Source organism: Gouania willdenowi, chromosome 9 (assembly GCF_900634775.1).
Source record: "Gouania willdenowi chromosome 9, fGouWil2.1, whole genome shotgun sequence".
NCBI lineage: Eukaryota > Metazoa > Chordata > Actinopteri > Blenniiformes > Gobiesocidae > Gouania > Gouania willdenowi.
The window spans coordinates 5,267,185-5,286,936 of NC_041052.1; the positions used below are offsets into that span (position 1 = coordinate 5,267,185).

At 33.9% G+C, this 19,752-nt stretch overlaps 1 protein-coding gene across 1 annotated transcript; it reads left to right on the plus strand.

Moving 5' to 3' along the window:
- Positions 1-8,434: 8,434 nt before the first annotated feature.
- Positions 8,435-17,510, plus strand: LOC114469966 (corticotropin-releasing factor-binding protein-like). The gene is made up of 7 exons (XM_028457909.1): positions 8,435-8,572; positions 8,674-8,716; positions 10,152-10,309; positions 11,937-12,147; positions 14,621-14,775; positions 15,850-15,970; positions 17,288-17,510. Exons 1-7 carry the CDS (start codon positions 8,492-8,494, stop codon positions 17,440-17,442), a joined length of 924 nt encoding a protein of 307 aa, XP_028313710.1. The 5' UTR covers positions 8,435-8,491; the 3' UTR covers positions 17,443-17,510.
- Positions 17,511-19,752: the final 2,242 nt, after the last annotated feature.

Here is a 19,752-nt window from a genome sequence, read left to right on the forward strand (position 1 = left end):
GTCACTAACCAGTCTACTGTGAGCTACAGTTTCAACATGGAACACTTTATTTCTCTATTCATTTTCATTAGGTTTCACAGGAAATGATCATGTTTTTTTTTATTTTAGTCACTAACCATTTGAAATAATCATAAAACATGCAACATGCTTGTACAATTTAACAATTATGTAAAACATATCTTATCACAAAGTTGTGACACTTCAAAACATTTGTCACAAAGTTTCAGTAACCATAAACATTTAAAGATGGTTAATATAATATAAAAAAAATGTCTAAAGTGCAGCATGTAACTCAACTAGTTAATCTGTATTTACAGTATCTGTGTGGGTTTGAAGCCTGGTAGTAAATCTGATTTTAGTTGAAGCTCCAGAACAAGCCTGAGGGCACCTCACACGGTCCATGTGGGCTACCTGGTGCCCGCAGGCCCCCTGTTGGTGACCCCTGCTCTAAAGGGTCAGATTTTTAGTTTGACATGTTCTTAAATCCGACAGTTGTCACTGTCAATATTTGGATAATTCATCAGTCACTCCTTAGGTTTTCTACTGTGACATTCCCCTGCAAGTTTAGCCTTTGTCAAAAATATCTTCTGTTTTAGAGCATTTACAACCACAGAAGCATTTATGGTCATTTGTAAAAGTGTTGCAATTATTTGTAAATATGTTCTGCACTTCTCAGCCACCGTACAAATCCCCTCACTTTAATTAAATTATATGGCAAATTGACTCTGCCATAATTAGAAAATGAATTTATAACTAATTAAATATATATATACATATATTTAGGTATTAAGAGATTCATTTATCTATTTATGGAATCTATATTTAGGCAGTGAATAATGTATTGATGTGTTTATGGAATATATCTAGGTATTTATTTATTCATTTTTAATTATGGCAGAGTTGGTCTTTCTGCAGATTATGTGATATTTCTCTGTTGTATGCAAAGAAATACATAGATACATAGATAAATAGATAGATATAGAACATTTATGGACATATATTTAGGTATTAAAGGAATGTGTATTTTGGCAGTATTATATATATATATATATATATATATATATATATATATATATATACCATTTGTTATGTATTTATTTTGAAATATGGCAGAGTTGGTACTCCATAAAATCCTCTTGTCTGCAGATTATTTGATATTTGTCTGTTGTATGCTAATTAAACAAATAAACAAACAAACATATAAATACATGCACACATAAATAACATTTAAGGCCATATATTTAGATATTAAGGGATTTATTTATTTATGCTATATATCTAGGTATTTATATATTTATTTATCTTTAATTATGGCAGATTTGGTCCATATAATCGGTTGTATCTCTGTATGTAAAATAAATAAATGAAACAAACAAACAATTAAATGAATACATTTAGTTTTGAAGTAAAAGTGCTGAGTAGAAAACTTGGAGTGAGCAGAAAAACAAACAAAAAGTTGAGCATCAGATTCAGGAGTCGTGAACCCCTCCATGAACAAATCCACTGAAGGTAATTTAAAGAAAAGTGTGTTATCCATCGCTCCTCATTAATGTGCGGTGAATTAACAGCTTTCACAGGAGACAAATAGGGAGGAGGGGACAGGAGAAAAAAAAATCTATGTGGACTTTAAAGTAATCTCTCTCTGTCAGGTGGCTCTAAACAGGGAGGGTCAGCTCATTACAGCCCAACAGGAGATGAATGGCTCGCTCTCACTGATCCACCTAATAAGTGTCAGTGTGTGTGCACGTAAGGAGGTCCATCATGCACAGAGAGGACACCATGTGCACACAGCTTCAGGTGCTGGTTCCAGGCAGGGATCAGGTGTTCACTGGGGGTCACATGCTGGGCTTCATAATGTGGCCAGTCAACAGTGTCTGTGATCAAAGTTTAGAGGAGAAAACCACGTCCTCTTCACTCTCACTACACCTAAAGCCACTAGAACTGCTTTAAAATAGGGCCAAAAAACACAAGTAAATTATTAAAATCACATTTTAATGTATAAAGATTTGAATTTCAGCTCAACCAGCAATACAAACATCTGTTTAAATATGAATTACCACTAGAGAGCGCTGTGGTCCTAAATTATAACACTAGATACAGTATTACTGTAACTGGGGTTAGTTTCCATCTTCATCACTAATAATATGTGCAAAGAATACTAATATATCCTACTCAAATAGAAGTACTGTTACTTGATTTAGAAAAATATACAATGACTCCAAAAACACACAAAACATGCATGCTGTAAGTACAACTTTAATACAGTAAAAGACAATAAAAACAATAAAAAGGACAGCATAAAAACACAAAATCATTACAAATACACGATATAACTAAACTCTATACAAAACAAGAAAAATGATTCTAAAAATACACAAATTGACAGAAAAATACTCAAAGTAAAAGTTATTATTTAGAAAATTACACAAAAGGACAACACAAACCCAGGAAAACACTACAAATACACAAAATAACTGAAATATATACAAAATATCTCCTATACATTACAGTAAGATACTATAATACAGTAAAAGACAATAAAAACACAAAACGACAACACAAATACACAAAAACATATAACTAAATACAAATACAAATAACTGAAATCTATACAAAACAAGAACAAAAATACACTAAATGAAAGAAAAATACATACTGTATCCAGAGATGTAAAGGAGTACTGATATATTATACTCAAGTACAACTAATATACAGTAACAGACAAAAAAAAGCATAAAAGGACACAAAATACAGATAAGTACAACTATAATAGTGTAAAAGACAATGAAAACACACATAAGGACAACATAAATACACAAAAGGTTACAAACACACAAAAATAAATAAATCTAAACAAAAACAGCAATAAAAACTATACAATAGTGACTCCAAAAACACACAAAATAACCCAAAACATGCATATGTACAACTATAATACAGTAAAAGACAATAAAAACACACAAAAGGACAACATACATACACAAACGCATTACAAATACACACAAAAAACTGAAATCTATACAAAACAAGAACAAAAATATGCAAAAATGACAGAAAAATACATACTGTGCAGAGGTGTAAATAGTTACTTGATTGAAATTGTACTCAAGTACAAGTAAAAGTAAGTCATACATAAAATACTCACGTACAAGTGAAATGTTGCACAATTAAATAGTACTCAAAGTAAAAGTTAGTAGTTACTTTAACCCAATGTTTATTTTTGGTCATAAATCTTGGCACGGTTCCCTTACATACAGTAAGCATCTCATGTATAAACTTAAAAAGAAGAGACCAAATCTTGCACAATTGGAGCTTAATTTATTTTCCACAAAGTATGCTACTACTTTCTTTCTGGCCGCCTTCTACACATAAACATGTTCATAAATGGTTCCTTACCCCTTCAGCACAGAAAAAATACCAGTAATATTACGTGAATATCTGTAAAAGTCACGTTTTTCTATTAGTTCTGTCTGCTAGCATAGCATCTCTTCTTCACTGCTAGAATAGCTGTATGCCAACCGACCACTGGGTTACCAGCGCCCTCTGCTGGTTCAAATAAATATCTGACGTAAATACAGTGAAGTTTTTAAAAAAAAAAAAGTCTAATTGTTAAGGCACAAAATAAATTTTCAGTTGCACTTTTAAAAATAAAAAGAACTATTATGCAGTTTTGCAATGTTTACTGTAGAACCAGAATTTAAATGAATAGGCTTCTTCTTTATTTGTATTATTCCTTTATTTATTTCATTCAAGATTTATTTTTAGTAAAATTGCATTGTTTTGAATAGTTTATCAAGGGATTATTTTGACAATGAAAAATAAAAGGAAAATAGTACAGTATTTTCCTCAAAAAAATAAAGGAATATTTTTCAGTCATTTGTCTACAGTCCCATTTTGTAAAATAAATCGTGAGAGAATCGTATCGTGAACCCAGTATCGTGAATCAAATTGTATCGGGAGTTGAGTGAATCATTACATCCCTACCACAAAGCCATCTGTTTAAAATAAAGTCAAACTTTACAATTCTTTTTAAAATAAAATAACACCAATAAAGTCAAAAATTTTGACTAAGAATATTTTTATTATGTTTAATGTGAGACCATGAAAAGGAAATTTACTCAGTAACGGTTGGGTGTAGAAATGTAACCAATTACTTTACTTCTAATAAAACGTACTTAAGTACAAGAAAAATGACTGGTTTACAAATATACTCAAAAAAGTACAAGTGCTCATAAACGCAACTCAATTACAGTAACGTGAGTACTTGTAATCCATTACTTTTACCTCCGAACACGAATAATAATGTGTGTATTTGTCACTCTTTGTGACTAAGGCTAATAATATATAAAATCATGTTTTATTTGGACACAATGGCCCCCTACTAAGGGGTCATCTCTGGGCAGTAATCAATGCTAATTTTAAATGAAATGACAGTGGGTGGTGATGCTAGGTCACATTAAATCACAATTAAACTCTGCTTCTCATCATGAGGAGTTGATTAGTTTGGATTCAAAAAGAAAGAGAGCATGTTTCACAACAGAATTACCACTCACAGTAGCTCAAAGTAGCTTTATATGCGACATTAAAGGAAACTAGCATATCATCTTGTTTTTCCTGTGCAGTCGTTCACAATAGCTCAGTAACACCTCGGCTAACTCACATCAACACTAGGGCCTGTGTTACGAAGCGAGATGACCTCAACGCGCTAACTTCCAGTGTTTAATCAGTGTGTGGTGGACTACGAAGCTGGCTAACATCTTACGGAGCTAAATCACCATGGTAACTTAGGCTGAACGACTAGCCTGGTCGGAAGTAGGTTTTGCTCTTAGAAAGCGAGCTGTCCAATAAAAGGTGATGTGTGAACGCGTCACTGTGTGGATCTGATCTGATGCTGACAGGAGAGAGAATATTTAGACATCGATCCAATCCTTTCATTTACCAATGACATCATTTAGGAAACATATAGATTTATATCTGATGGACTGATCTATAGTCAGCTGATGAAGCCTGTGTCTTCGTACGCGCGGACGGGTGAAGTCATTAATTATTTTATTTATTTATTTTCATACACTATAGTGAGGCTGACAGCATCAGCAGAAACATACTACAGACAGTGTGTGTGATATAAATAGTTCTACTTGAATAGAAAAATGCTTGTGAAACTGAGCGCTGTCCGTTTATCATCCAATAGATTAATATCATAAATAATCTCACGTTTTCACGCATTAACAGTGTCAGCAGCTTCCTGCTTGGGTTCTTTCATTCCTGCCTTTTCTATAACAACAGTGTTGTTTTTGGTCTGGATTATGGATTTTAAATATTCATCATTTTAAACTTAGGCAACACATAACCTTGTCGGGACCGGGTTATGAAGTATGAAGCTCCGCCTCCTGGTGCGCTGCACTAACACCGTTGCTCTTCGCTGTCATCATGGATTTAAATTCATTATATTTGTTTAAGATCATAAGCTGTTCCTCTGCCAGGTTGTCCATTGATTGGTCAGACGCTGCAATCTCCACCCCTTTTATGTGAACACGCATGTAGCGAGGCTGAAAACACTTGGCTTAAATTAGCGTGTTGTTATCGACCTTCGTAGGACAGCTTCTCTCTGACAGGGAATGTTTGGTTAGGTAAAACCCGCTAATGGAGATTAATCCAGGATATAATTATCTAGATTCGTAGCATAAGTCCATTCTACAAGGACACAATGTATCAGCTCTGACTATTGTTTGTTTTTTGTGTGCAGTTGTTCACATTAGCTCAGTAACATACAGGTCGCTTAAAACAAGGAAAACTAGATTCTGCACAAGCAATAACAGAATATGGCTGTGAGTTATCATCTTATTTGTTTTGTAGTTATTTAGTTGTTGTTTATTTAATATATTTTTCCTAATGTGTTTTACAATGAAAATAAAGATATTCAATAAAAAGTGCATGTACTCCAAATGTAATGGTTGATTACTGACTAATATCAAATTAGCTTTCCATGCACTCAGTAAGTGAGGCATCTAAACGTAATTATTTCATTTACTGCACTTTACTGTCTTTCTCTGGCCCTCATCTTTTAAAAAAAATTTTTAAATTGCTAATCTCCTGTTATTTATTTTATGTCTTTCTATGAATCATTTCAGCTTTTGTCATTTCTCGTTTTTATGAACGACATAGTTTGAATCAGGTCACTCGTAGCTTCACTCTTTCAATGCAGAGATTGCATGTTCTCTTGGAGGGAATGTAGAGTGTGTCTGTGATTCTATGTGCATTAGCCTTATGATAGCCACAACACTGAGTTTGTCTGAGGGTTACATTATCAACATTCATGTCAGCATTTAGAATAATGAGCAATCTGAGCATTATAATACAGGAAAGAATAGTTTGTTTCTATAACATTGTTATTGTTTTGTGATTATATGTTGTCTTTTTATGTATTTTTGTTGTTCTTTTTGTGAATAAGTCTCTCATTTTCCCTTTTTTCCCCATTCTGTGCATTGTTTGTTGTACTTTTTTTGTTGTATTGTGTATTTTTTATCCAATTCTGTGTATGTTTGTTGTCATTTTGTATATTTTTATATCAATGTTTGAATTCTTGGTGTGCGTGATGAGTCATTTTGTGCTGATTTGTTATGTTTCTGGAGTAACTTCTTGTAATTTTGTTGTCATTTTGTATATTTTACTGTAATTTTGTAATTTCGTATGGTTTTCTTTGCAGATGATATTCTTCTCCTGTTGTGTGTGTTTTTCTCATTGTGTGTAACTTTCTGTCACTATGTGTTTGTAGTCACTATTTTGGGGGCTGCACAAAATCAGACTTATTCAGTATAAGCCGGGATTAGTGCATGTACTGTATCAAATAGATGAAGTATTGCATTGCATGTCATTTTTCCATGCATGACAAACTTTGTAATATATGGTAGAAAAAAAGTGAAAGTCTGAACATCTGAAGGTTTGTGGTACAGTATAATATATGAACGTCTGTCTGTGTTCATTTGAATGATTATAAACATGACAGATTAAAAGATGCTGTTTCTACTGCTTCACTTGTTTTCCCACGATTTTTAATGAAAATAGACAAGGAGGTCTTTCTCCCTCTCGCTGACCACATTCAGCATTAAAAGTTGGTTTTTGTGAAACTCAGAGAATCAGAAACCTTTTATTACTGAATACGTCTGCAATAGGGGTGTGCATTGTCAGGAATGTGACGATACGATTCGCAATTTGCATGTCACAATATGATATATCCTAATACTAAACATAACAATATACGTTGCGATATATCACAATATCAGTAATTGTCACCATCAAATTTCACCTTTACAAGTACAAAATGGTATGAAATACAATTTATGTCTTTTTTTTTTTTAAACTTGCGAGAACAAGTAAACTATGACATATATATATATATATATTTTTTTTTTTTTATTTTTATTTTTTAAAATTTTGAACAAATGCAATAATAAAAAAAACAATATTACAATAAACAAAAGATTCGATGCAGATGGCTTCCATCCAGAAAAAAACTACAAAAACAAAAAGGATGCCCTGATACAACTTTTTCATTTCCGATATGATATCGATATTGCAGCCTTGCGTATCGGTCAACATTGATATTGATCTGATATTAGCATGAATCATACATACTTTTATTTATTTATTTATAAAAAAAAATAATAATGACTTATTTTGTTGTGTGGAATGTTAGAAAAGACATGATCAAGTGTTACTCAACAGTAGGTATGAGGAAAACTGACCCATTTATTATTAACCAATTGGTTACATACATTTTGACCTTCAACATGATATCTACAGTATTCTACAATTGAATAAAAAAATTAAAAAATTAAGTGAAAAAAAAAAAAAAATCGGAAACTTGAATCCGATATCCGATATTTGTTTTCAGGCTGATATCGGGCTGATATCCAATATCGATATTGGATTGGGACACCCCTATAAAACAAATACATATATTACTGCATACACATATTTTGTGTTCGAAAAGGTGAGGGTGGAAGTATGAACTCAGCTGTAATTCGAGTACGAACATTGTGCAATTAAATGTTTTGTTCTTTTGTTGAAAAACATGATTTAAAAAAATGTTTTTTTGGATCGATACGATAATCGCGCAGTGAAATATCGCCGAATGGATTATTTTTTTACACCCTTAGTCTGCGCTGGAATATACAGTATATACTTGAACTAAATGTCCAATATTTACATTATCCACGTTAGAAATTTGACACACAATAGTTTAAGTTCAGTGAAGCTGTCAAATGAGTTTCCCTGGGATTTAATGTATTATTTATGATTATTTTCATAATTAGATAATTACATCTCCTCAACATGTTCTATTTACTATTAGAAGCTCAGTGTGTGTGTGTGTGTGTGTGTGCTGCTATAAAAGCTTTCAGCTCACATGCAGCTCTGTTCTTTCCCTCGTCTTCTTCAGGAGGCTCACACACACTCACACACACACACACACACTCACACACTCTTCATCATGTCTGTGTCTCTGCGCACACACCTGCTCCTCTTCCTCGTCTCTCTCTCATCACGGATGGGGTTCAGTCGATACATCCAGGTATGATTTAGGTTATTTACTGATGGAAAGACAGAAGTTTTTATTATCATAACTTCTGTAGCATTTATTCTGTGTTAAATATTTCTCTTTTCTTGATTCAGGATGTTGGAGAATCAGAGGAATATGGTTTTCGTCGACCTCTGAGTAAGAGATCAACTTTGACCTTTTTATTCAATCCTCCTAATAATTGATCACTGCAATGATTGATTTGTGCAAACAAGTCCTTTAATTCAGTAAAAACAGTGTGATTTTCCTCTTTCTCTTCAATGCATGACAATTTTTAAAGACTGAAGTGAAATCTACAAACTTACAGTATATGCAAGACGGTGTCATTAGTAATTCTATGTATTTGTGTGTTTAGATTTAGGTTTAGTTAAAAAGTTAAAATGGATTATATCACTTTTGGGAACTGAAGTTAATCCCTTCTAATGTTATGGTCCTGTTTATGAATTCATTAAGATCCTCATTAGCATCCTCATGTCATTTTACACTGCACACATTTCATAAAAGTTACTTACAGAAAGTCATAATTAAATCCAAGAACTATTTTCAAAAGCTAATGATAATAATCAAAGCTACTAACAGTAATACACACAAGTTTACCATTTTAAATTGAGTATTTCAGAAAATTAAAGAACAATTAAATACACGTAGGAATATTCATTTATCATAATAACACAGTTTCAGTTGCTTTTTAAAGTTTTGTTTTATATTGTTTGGTAAATGATTCCATTCATGCATTGATTAAAACATTAAGGTGCGTTACATTTTGGCGGAGTAAATAACTGCCCTTCATAGTGCATTGTTACCCCATTTTTATATCACACATTTGTGGTGACCCCAGAGACTTTTTATCTCTAAAACTAGTTTTTGATCATGTTTGTAGACAGGACTAGTGCACAAAGTGACAAGATGTGCAAGCTCGTATATATATATATTTAAATCACTTTTTATTTTAACTGGATTTATAAATGATAAAGTGACGGTAAAGCCTACAGTTGTACGAGCTTGTGTTTGGTGTTTTAGTTTGAAAAAGAATAGTATAGTGTTGTAATAGTAATAATTAAAAAAAAACTATAGATATATGACTTTAATCAGTATTTTTTACATGTTTTATTTTTACTAGACAATTCAGGCGACTCCACATGGGGTCACAACCCCAATGTTGAAAAACACTGTTCTAGAACAGTTTTTTACCCAAAACCCAGACAATATTACCTGCAGTACTTGTATATATGTATATATCCATCCTTTATCCTTTATATTATTATCATTATCATTATTATTTTAGTGTTTCTGGTTTGTTTTTTGTTCACCAAGCCACATTCCTTGTATTGTTTTTAAACTGTACTTGGTGAATAAAACTTTTCTGATTCTGATTTTGATTATTAAAAACAATTCTCCACTAGTTAATCACATTTTACAGCCACTCTTGCAGCTTAGTTTTGCACCAACGGTGATTCTTTAATCATTTAATGAAGTGTACGACCAAATAACTGAACATTAATCCTTATGGGACAGAACTAGACTATGTTTGGATAAATATTTGACTAATTAAGGCTGTAACTTTGCTCTGCAGGATGTTTGGACATGCTTTCCATTGAGGGACACTTCACGTTCGTAGCAGCCCAGCCACAGTTGGCCTGTGCTGCTTTCATCATCTCAGACCCAGATGAGGTGGTCGTTCTGGAGCTGAATGACGTCAACATCGACTGCAGTTCTGGAGATTTCATTAAGGTCGGCCCACTCACTGATAAAAACAAGTCGTGTTTTTGTTCAGGGGACAGGAAGCTCAGGGCAAAGATGCTGAATCAGGGTCGTGACGCATTATTAATGAGCATCGGTCACATTAGAAAGAAGCATGTGGGCAGAGAAGCTTAGTTCTAATCCAAGCCTTCCAGTTATGTTGTGATTGGAGTTAATGTGAGTCAAAATGTATTTATTCTACACACAGACAACAGCACACAACAGGGTCTCAGCAACCACTGCCACACTTGTGTAATCACAGGCATTTAAAGGAGATTTATAGAATATTAATAGAAAATAATTCATGTTGGATTATGTTACGATTTGGAAATGAGTCATAGCAGAGCAGGGCTGGAGAATGCACCGAGAAGAAACAAAAATAGAGGTTTAAATGTTCAAGCTATCAGAGATGAACACTTTTATCAGATAAAGACAAAGTTCAGGCCTCGTAGATCAATAATTCATAAGAAAAGTGGATGTAAAAGGTTGAAATTGTAGCTTGAAAGTTTGTTTTAATCTCCACTGTAAACACTCACTTTTTGATATTATTGGAAAAGTTTGGTGCATTGCATTGTGGGATGCTGAGTCCTGTAGACCAGTTGTTGGCTGAAGTCCCCCCTTTCTCTTATTTCTGAATCCAAGTACCCCCCTTTGTACGACTGCAATGTGTTTTCCCATTTGATAAACACTCTTGTAGATGAATATATAAGTGTTTTTACTTCAATCTTACTGAGATTTCTTGTGTTTGTCCTAAAAAACTCTGATAAAGTGACTTCCCAACACATTTCTGGTGTTTTCACTGAAAGTTAAGGCAAAACAAAAAACTTCTATGAATCCGTCTACAATAGACATGGGAAACTGACGGCCCTCGGTCTAATTCTGTACGGCCCCCAAGACAAATCCACCAAAAATTGTAATTCAAGAAATTGGAAGTACGGTACTATGAAGAAAAACTACAAAAAGGCACAGATTGACAACCAAAAACAAAGTGCAAACGTAACACACAAGAAATAACAAAAACACAGTATAATGACTGGTAAAATACACAAAATGCCAGCCAAAATGGCCAAAATGACGAATATATAAACAAACTGACTCCAAAAACACACAAATTAACTACAAATTCTGAAAACAACTACAAAAATACATAAAAAGAGAACAGAGAAAAAATCCGTTGTTTTGTTCCTGTAATAATGCTCAGAGTGGTCATTGTTCTAAATCCTGACACAAATGTTGATAATGTCTCCCTCGGATCAGACAATCCCATTTTTTTAGCGTCGCTGTGATAAACGTTGCCCATCTCTGCACTTTGGGACTCCACTTCCCACGATGCAGTGCTCAAAACCTTTCCGACAATGTCAAAAAGAGAGTCTTTACAGTGAAGGTTTCAACCTTTTCCATCTTTTTATGAGCAAATAATGTTTTATCTATAGATCTATTAGGTCTACATTATGTCTTTATCTGATGAAAATATCCATCTCCAGCAGCTTTAACAAATTATTCATCTTTTAAGGTTTCTGGCAACATTTAACCATTATTATCAATTTCATCAAGTAAAGATCCAGAAACAAATGATTGATCATATTTGTTGTGAGAGCTTTCCCTTCCTGTCTCATAGATGTTTGATGGCTGGGTTTTGAAAGGAGAGAAGTTCCCCAGCGCTGTGGACCACCCTCTACCTGTGCACGAGCGTTACACGGACTTCTGCTCGTCCACCGCTCCACGAACATCCAGCCGCTCCTCACAGAACGTGGCCATGATCTTCTTTAGCATCCACAGCCCAGGCAATGGCTTCACACTGACAGTCAGAAAGCTGCACAACCCTTTCCGTAAGTGAAGTTATAACCTGAAAATACCACAACAAGCTGATAAAGGTCACATTTAAGCAGCAAAGCAGACATTTTAGTACACCATAAACAAAATAACAACACGTGCAAAATTACTCCAAAGACGCACACTGCTAACACAATTACCCAAAATGACAAAAATACAGGAAAAACCACAATTAGCCTAATAATAGCATTAGCAGCACTAACCTAACATTAGCTTAGCATTAGAACTAACCTAGAATTAGTTTAACATTAACACTACCCTAGCATTATCATTAGCCTAGCAATAACTTTGACCTAATAATAGCTTTAGCCTAGCATTAGCACTAACCGTGCATTAGCATTAGCCTAACAATAGCATTAACCTAGCATTAACACGAACCTAACATTATCATTAACCTAGCGTTAACATTAACCTAACATTAGCAATAGCATTGGCCTAATATTACCATTAGCCTAACATTAACAGTAGCCTAGCAATAGCATTAACCTAACATTAGCCTAGCAATAATATTAGCCAAGCATTAGCATTTACCTAGCATTAGCACTAACCTAGCATTACCGCTAACCTATCATTCACACTTAGTAAAGTATTAGTCAAGCAATAGCATTAACCTAGTATTAGCTAAGCATTAGCCTAGCAATAGCATTACCCTAGCATAAACGTTTACCTAGCATTAGCATTTGTCAAGCTATAGCATTAACCTAGCAGTCAATGCAGTTTCACAAACAATGTAATAACTCCAAACGTTACAAGTAAAAGTTACAAATAATAAAAGTACAAGCATAAATATCATGGACTTTCTGAACTTTTTGATAGCTTATTCCTTAAAATCGTACAAAAGGTGTAGGAAGAGTTAACGACTGACGAAAGAATCAAACAGATAATAGTGAGGACTCCTGCATCCTCACTATTGACCCATAAAATACACAAAATGCCAGGAGAAATTCCCAAAACGACAGATAAATACACAAAATGACTAAAAACTAAAAAAACTAAACAAAACAAAAATACACAAAATAAAGAACAAACATGCTGATAAAGGTCACATTTAAGCAGCAAAGCAGAGATTTTAGACTTAATATTTCACCATAAACGCAAATCAAAGGCTGAAGTCGTTATATGTGTGTCTGTAAATGAAGACTATGTACGCACGCGTGTCACATGTGGAGCGTTTACGAGGCTCTTAAAGTGAATGATAGGGAGGCTGTTTTCTTTCAAACACTGAGTCAACACTGTGTCGATAAACCACCAACCTGTGACTGTGGGATGAAGGAAGACAATGGCAGAATGGATCTGAATGGATTATCTCCCGTATAACAGCACAAAGTCAACATTTGGGATTGAAGTCGTATCAACACGTGCAGCTCAACACAATCCTCTGCTTTTTTTTATATGGGATGAAAGTTATGTTTGTATCATTTGTGTTAAGCTGATCAAACTGCATTGATTACATCATGTGACCCCTGAACTCATCTTAGTTTAAATACAAACCAGTTTAATCGTGAGTGGGACGCAGATTATAGGCTGAGAAAACAAGACATTTCAACATTAATGTGATCTAGTTTGCACTTTCACTTCTTTCTGATATTTAAAGTATATCCATAAGTGACACACTTTACATTTGTGACCAATTGTTATTAAATTTAGGGAAATTTTCTGGAATATTTTTAAGAGAATTGCAGGATTTTTTTTTTTTAATATCACAATATTCTAGAGATGTTTTTTTAGAATTAGTTTTTGATCTTGTTTGTTATACTGTATTACAAATACAAAGTAGCCAGAATTAGTGCACAACATGCACCAGCTCAGATATTTCTATCCTGAATTTTATTTGAACTGTAGATTTATATTTGAGAAAGTGAAAGTATAGAATACAGATTGTGTGATGCGTTTTATTTTGAAAAAAGAAAAATTATAAAAAACAAAGCAAAACAAACTTTAATTATAATTAGTATTATTTTTAATTAATGAGTAGATATTCCAGGCAACCCCATTTTAATTCTAGGCAACCCCACATGGGGTCACGACCCCAAAGTTGAAAAAGTTGTACAGTTGTTGATCATTTACACAATGATTCATGTTCGTTTTTCCTGAGGGCTGAAATTAATTGTAAAGTTTTGTTTTTTATTTTTATTAATTAATTAATTGATTTATTTATTTACATACAATAAAAATAAAGTATTATAAAAAAAAAAAAAATACACAAAATACTAATTCAACAATAAAAGCTTCGATTGAACAAAAATAAAATATATCACTAAGCTGGTTACGTGAAACCAAAAACTTCTGCAGACATTCTTTTGTTACATTTCAAAGTCTTACAGTTTTTTTCAAGGTGTGAATATTTGTTCCATAGTTTAGTGTTTTAATGTTAAGTTTTACGTGTGTTTTAATGAGTCAATGGTTGATAAAATCACGTTTTTTTGTCTGTGTGTGTGTGTGTGTGTGTGTGTGTGTGTGTGTGTGTAGCTTGTAACATCATGTCTCAGACCCCTGAGGGAAGCTTCACTGTGGTGATTCCACATGAGAGAAAGAACTGCAGCTTCTCCATCATTTACCCAGTAGAACTCAGAGTGACCCAACTCAGTCTGGGTCAGGCCAAAAACAACGATCTCAGTCCACAGGTAGGATTATATTATAACAGACAAACTAACGGGCTAGCTTCTCCATACCTCCCGTTAGTAATAGTTACCAAGGAAACGTCTCCACTCTCATGTCAATGAAAAGCTGAATAATATTGTTTCCAACACGATGACGTCACATTTTTTGTGCTGCTCGGCACAAAATTACACTTTAGTTGGAAAAGTTTGAATGAAGATTCAAACCTGGGATGCATAGAAGTATAAACATCTCTATTCATCCATCTCCAAGACTCCACATCCCACAATGCAATGCGAGAAACTTTTCCGACAATATCAATAAACAGTGGAACTCAAAACAAACATTTGAGCATCAATTTTAACTTTTTACATTTTGTTTTTCAAGCAAATGATCTTTGATTTATTGATCAAGGAGGCTGGAACTATGCCTTCACTTCTTTCTTTGTCTTTCTTTTCTTTTTCTCTTTTTCCGTTTCTTTTTTCTTCTTCTTTTTCCTTCATTCTTTTCTTCTTTTTTTCCCCTCTCTTATTTCATTCTTTCTTTTCTTTTCTTTCTTCCTTTCTGTTTTTTCATTCTTTTCTTTTCTTTCTTTCTTTCTTTCTTTCTTTCTTTCTTTCTTTCTTTCTTTCTTTCTTTCTCACTTTCATCTCATTCTTTCATTCCTTTCTTCTTTCCTTTCTTTCAGTTTTCTTTCAGTTTTCTTTCTTTCTTTCTTTCTTTCTTTCTTTCTTTCTTTCTTTCTTTCTTTCTTTCTTTCTCACTTTCATCTCATTCTTTCATTCCTTTCTTCTTTCCTTTCTTTCAGTTTTCTTTCTTTCTTTCTTGCTACACGTTTTCCAGTTGTTTTTTATGAACAAAATCAGATTAAAGTGGTAACCCCATCATATAACATTTGTAAAAGAGATTTGCATCGTTTTTATCCAACACACTGTTATTTTGTTGTGTTTTCACTGATTACAGGTGTAAAGTTCATATGCAGTGGAAATCTATTATTTTGATCTTGTTTTCTATGTGAAGGATTGTAAACTTTTCTAAAAAAGCTGGTCTATACACACACACACACACACACACACACACTGACTCATTGTGTTTAACAGGCAGAGGTGAGGTCTGGCTGCTCAGCATCAGGTGACTTTGTGGAGCTACTGGGAGGAAACGGAGTGGACACGTCTAAGATGGTTCCCATTGCAGATCTCTGCTTCTCCCACAGTGGACTCTGTGAGTCGTGCAGCTTCCTTCTGTTTAATCTTAATCTCCTCATTCATCATAATAACATCAGTGCTGGGAGGAAGCTGTGCTTACATTGGCTGGATATAGTTTGAACCCCCTCTGTGCAGAGATTGCATGTTCTCCAAGTGGTCATTGGAATTTTTGTCCTCATCCTAAAAATGTGTGTCCAAGGTTATATAAATGTTTTTTGGACAGGATTTTGTTGATCAAAATTACTTTAATTTTTTTTTTTCAATACTGTAATTAGTTCAAGATACAACATGTAATATACTATATACTGGGCTCACGATAACAATACGAGATGATATTTTTGAATAGAAACAAAAAAACCTCCAAAAAACACGGTTACAAAAATAACCCTGCTTTTATTTGACTAATTGAACCTACATACATATACTATAGGTAAAACCTTTTCATCTCAAGAAAATATAAAACATACAGTGAAAAAATAGCATAAATAAGACATGTTTTTCTGATTTAAAGTGCAAAAAATGTAAAAAAAAAAAAAAGAGGCTGACAATTCATGCCAGTTCCCCTGGAATATCACAATACCACTTGTACCATCAATGATAGATTTTGCAATGTTTTAATATCACAATATCTTATTGCACGATAGTTCTGCCCACCCTTATTGTATAACTTAATGTCACACACAAAAACAGAGGTTTGGGTCGTGAACCCATCACTAATTTCTGGTGAACCCAGAGACTTTTTTCTAGAATTAGCTTTTGATCACGTTTGTTGTAATGAGTTAAAAATACAGAGTAGGCCAGGATAAGTGCAGCTCACATATTTTTATACTGAATTCTATTTGAAATAGATTTATATTTCAGAAAACAAGTATAGAATATTAATATTAATAAAAATAAAAAAACATTTTAAAGAAGTGTGTTTAATCTGTAGAGGTTTTTTTTTTTTTAAATCAATTACTGGAAACTTTGGGAGACCCTATTTGAATTTCAGGCGACCCCACATAGGGTCATGACCCCAAGGTTGAAAATAGCTGCACAAAAATGACTTCTGGACAGAACCTCAAAATTAGTGACTTATTGGATGAAATTAGTTGTGGTTTATTTTAGTCTTCAACAAAACTTTTTAAAATGTTTGATGTTTTTATTAAAAAGTCATTATTTTAGTCATTATTTTAGTCATTATTTTAGTCATTATTTTAGTCATTATTTTAGTCATTCTGCTATTGTCGTGTTAATTCAATCACCACAAACTGACCTCACTAACATTTCTTCTGAGTGTATTTCTAACTCTTTGTATCACAGAGAGTGAATGATTGTGTTTCCTGCTCTTCAGCTCACGTGAGGATTGGCTGTGATAACTCTGTGGTGAGGCTGGTGTCCAGTGGGAATTATGTCAACCGTGTCTCATTCCAGTATCGACTACTGGAAAATAATGAACTTCCCACAAGACGAGAGAACAGCCTGGATAATTTCTGCACCGTGGAATGAGACAGACACACACGCACACACGCACGCATGCACGCACACTGACACACTTTCACACAACTGTAAATATAACACAGAGCTAAAATGTATTTATTTGAAATTTCTTTCTAAATATATGATTAAATGAATAGGGAATTCACTGGGAGAGATAAATAAAGTTTTAACTTCAACTTTAATGATGGTGGATGTGTTTTATTTCAATTTTTTTGGGTTGTTTGTCAACAGAATTTGAGAAGAACTCAGGGACCAAAATTTAGCCCTGGCATTTTGTGTCCAGACCAGCCCACTATTGTATCAGAGGACACCATGTAGAAGCTGTTATTAAGTCAGTGATTCTCAACATGTAACTTTTTTATTTAAATAACATTAAAAAGGGGGAAACATTTTCAACCTAAAAAAAAGCAAAAGTTTGTAAATATTTTGTATTTGTGGGATTTTGTGTTCTTATAGTTTAGTGAGCTTTGTGGCTAAATTAGCGGTGGTTTGGCGCTGTCCTTGGTGCTGAAATGAAGGCAGATTTGGACAGCTGTCACTCAGAGAGAGACGGATGATTGACCGTGCTTCTTTAAAGCTGATTCATCATTCTTTTATCAAACACTTAGGTTAATTTGTTGTTGGTTTTCATGTGATATCATTGGCCCATTTAGTTGGCAAAAGGGACTTTGTGACATATTTGTCTCTCTCTTACTGCTGGAACAACACCCGGCCTGTGTTCTCGGACCTGATGATTTACAAATTAAGCACTGCTTGGGACCCACATTTCATCACAAAGACAAAAAAAAAAACTTGCTGGAATTAATACGTGAAAAGTTACGAGTATGAACCAATCATAAGTATCATTACCTGTGTACTGACCTTAACCATCATGTGGCCTCCCCTGGCTCCGCCCCTTGCCTGACCACTGGGACTCGCACCAATCACCTTCCAGCCGTAAGGCAACAATGTGCCAATGAGCATCCTATGCACAAATACGTCACAAACACCTCATAACACCAGGCAGTATATTAGAGACATCACAAATAACAAACTCTACTAAAAAGAAGTTGGTATGTAATTAAAACATTTAGATACGTCTCTGCATCATTATCTGCACTGACTCTTAATCCAACCTGTTCTGCAGAAGGAGAGTAAAATAGCTTTTGGTAAAGGTTGATCCCAAATGTAATTATAAAGGCTTAATGCAGGAGAACGCCATGCTTTATGAATATGAGATTACAGGTTTATTTATGAGCCACCTCCACCACTGACTGTCTTACCCTAATCTGTGAAACAGTGGATGTATGTATATGGTACTCCTTCTAAATCAATGTGAAGCTACTAATGGGATTATCCCACAAGCCTCAGCGCTCTTATTCCACTCGACATTCTTCTAGTCGGCTCGCTTTTGATTTCCTCCTTACGTGGAATTAATCTCAAACCTGCTCAACCGAGATGATTCCATTAACCAGAGGACGTCTTTTTTTTTTTTTTTGCTTGATGTGTTGCAATTTTCAGTCTTCATTAGAGAGAGAGAGAGCGAGAGCGCGAGAGAGAGAGGGATGTACTTTGGATGCCATCGACGTGAACTTAGTCACAGAATTTGTCGTCACACTTTACTCCAAAAAAACACACGTTACTGAATCAAATTTGAATATACAATGTTCTCATCATTCATTTATTTCTATACACCTTTTTGCGGTGACATCAACATCCATAGCAACGCCCATCGCCATTTTAAGAGGGGTATGCTTTTGCTTGACAACCGCTATTTACACTATTTACCGCGGACAACAAAAAGGTTTTACAAATATTTCAGCAGATTAGAGCCAAAGGCCAAAAGTTACATTTGGTTGGTTGGAAGTCGTTGGTTTACACAAGTTCTTTGTTGGAACGTCTTCTTACATCCATCCATCCACCTCTTCTAGCCAGGATTCATTTTATTTTTCTATTTATGCATTATTTTGAGTGAAAGTATAAAGTAGTTTAAGATTGTGTGTTGTGTTTTACATAGTAAAAGTATATATTTTTTCAGTAATTATTGTTTTTGTTTAGTAATTAATAGACATTTTATGTGACCCCAAGGTTGAAAAACACTGTTCTCGGGAAAAAACAGACTTAATGGTGCGAGCTATAACCCTTATGTGGAATTTAAGTGAATATATGTTTACTCTCCAAATTAAAGCATTTTGTTATAAATCAGTTAACTGAAACTATGTGTTGCTATGGAAGAATGTGAGTCATATTAATATTGCATTTTATTTATTTATTATTCTTCCTTTTTCACTTTCTTTTCCTTAAACTGCTTTTCATTTGAACTAGATTTATATTTGAGAA